The 545-nt window shown below is 67.5% G+C and overlaps 1 protein-coding gene across 1 annotated transcript in view; it reads left to right on the forward strand.

The window, feature by feature from the left end:
* The window catches only part of SPAG5 (sperm associated antigen 5), a gene marked incomplete at both ends in the record, with an annotated part of 6646 nt that overhangs the window by 1310 nt on the left and 4791 nt on the right, over nt 1-545 (forward strand). The window contains 2 exon segments of the mRNA XM_010155779.1: nt 43-177; nt 443-545. The exon segment at nt 443-545 is cut by the window's right edge and continues 12 nt beyond it. Coding sequence (XP_010154081.1) covers nt 43-177; nt 443-545 — 238 coding nt within the window.

Genomic DNA, 545 nt, shown 5'->3' on the forward strand with positions numbered 1-545 from the left:
TTCCCCATCCCTGGTGCCTCCCGGTGCCATCTCTGCTTGCAGCGGGAGCAGGCGAGGGCCCTGGTGTCCCGGTGTCGAGCCGTGCTGGAGAGCGTGCCTGGCAAGCTGCGGAGCTGCCTGGAGGAGCGGGATGCCATGAGACAGCGAGTGGATGAAGCCCTGCAAGCCAAGAAGGAGGTAGGGGGGTCAAGCTCTGCCCTTGGATGGGTCATCCTGTGTGTCCGTGGAGGGGAAGGTCTCCCTGGCATCCCACGGGAGAAGCCTGGCATGGCCCTGGAATGCTGTGGCTGCCTGGGGTGAGGAGCTCTCAGGGTGGGTTTTTGGCTTGGGATGTGCCCCCCTGGGAGCGGGAGCCCCGGGGTCCAGCAGCATGCGGGGACGGCTCCTGCAGAACTGCCCCTCGCGCGTCACCGTGCCCTGAGCAGCATCTGTCCCCCCACAGGGCGATCGCTTCTTGGAAGCCTTCCGTGCCCACGCCAGCGCCCGGATCAGCGCAGGCGACCAGAGCCTGGCTTCTCAGCGCCAGCTGGGAACGCTGCTGGCGG

The sequence above is a fragment of the Eurypyga helias genome, unplaced genomic scaffold, assembly GCF_000690775.1.
Source record: "Eurypyga helias isolate BGI_N326 unplaced genomic scaffold, ASM69077v1 scaffold20887, whole genome shotgun sequence".
NCBI classification, from domain to species: Eukaryota; Metazoa; Chordata; class Aves; order Eurypygiformes; family Eurypygidae; genus Eurypyga; species Eurypyga helias.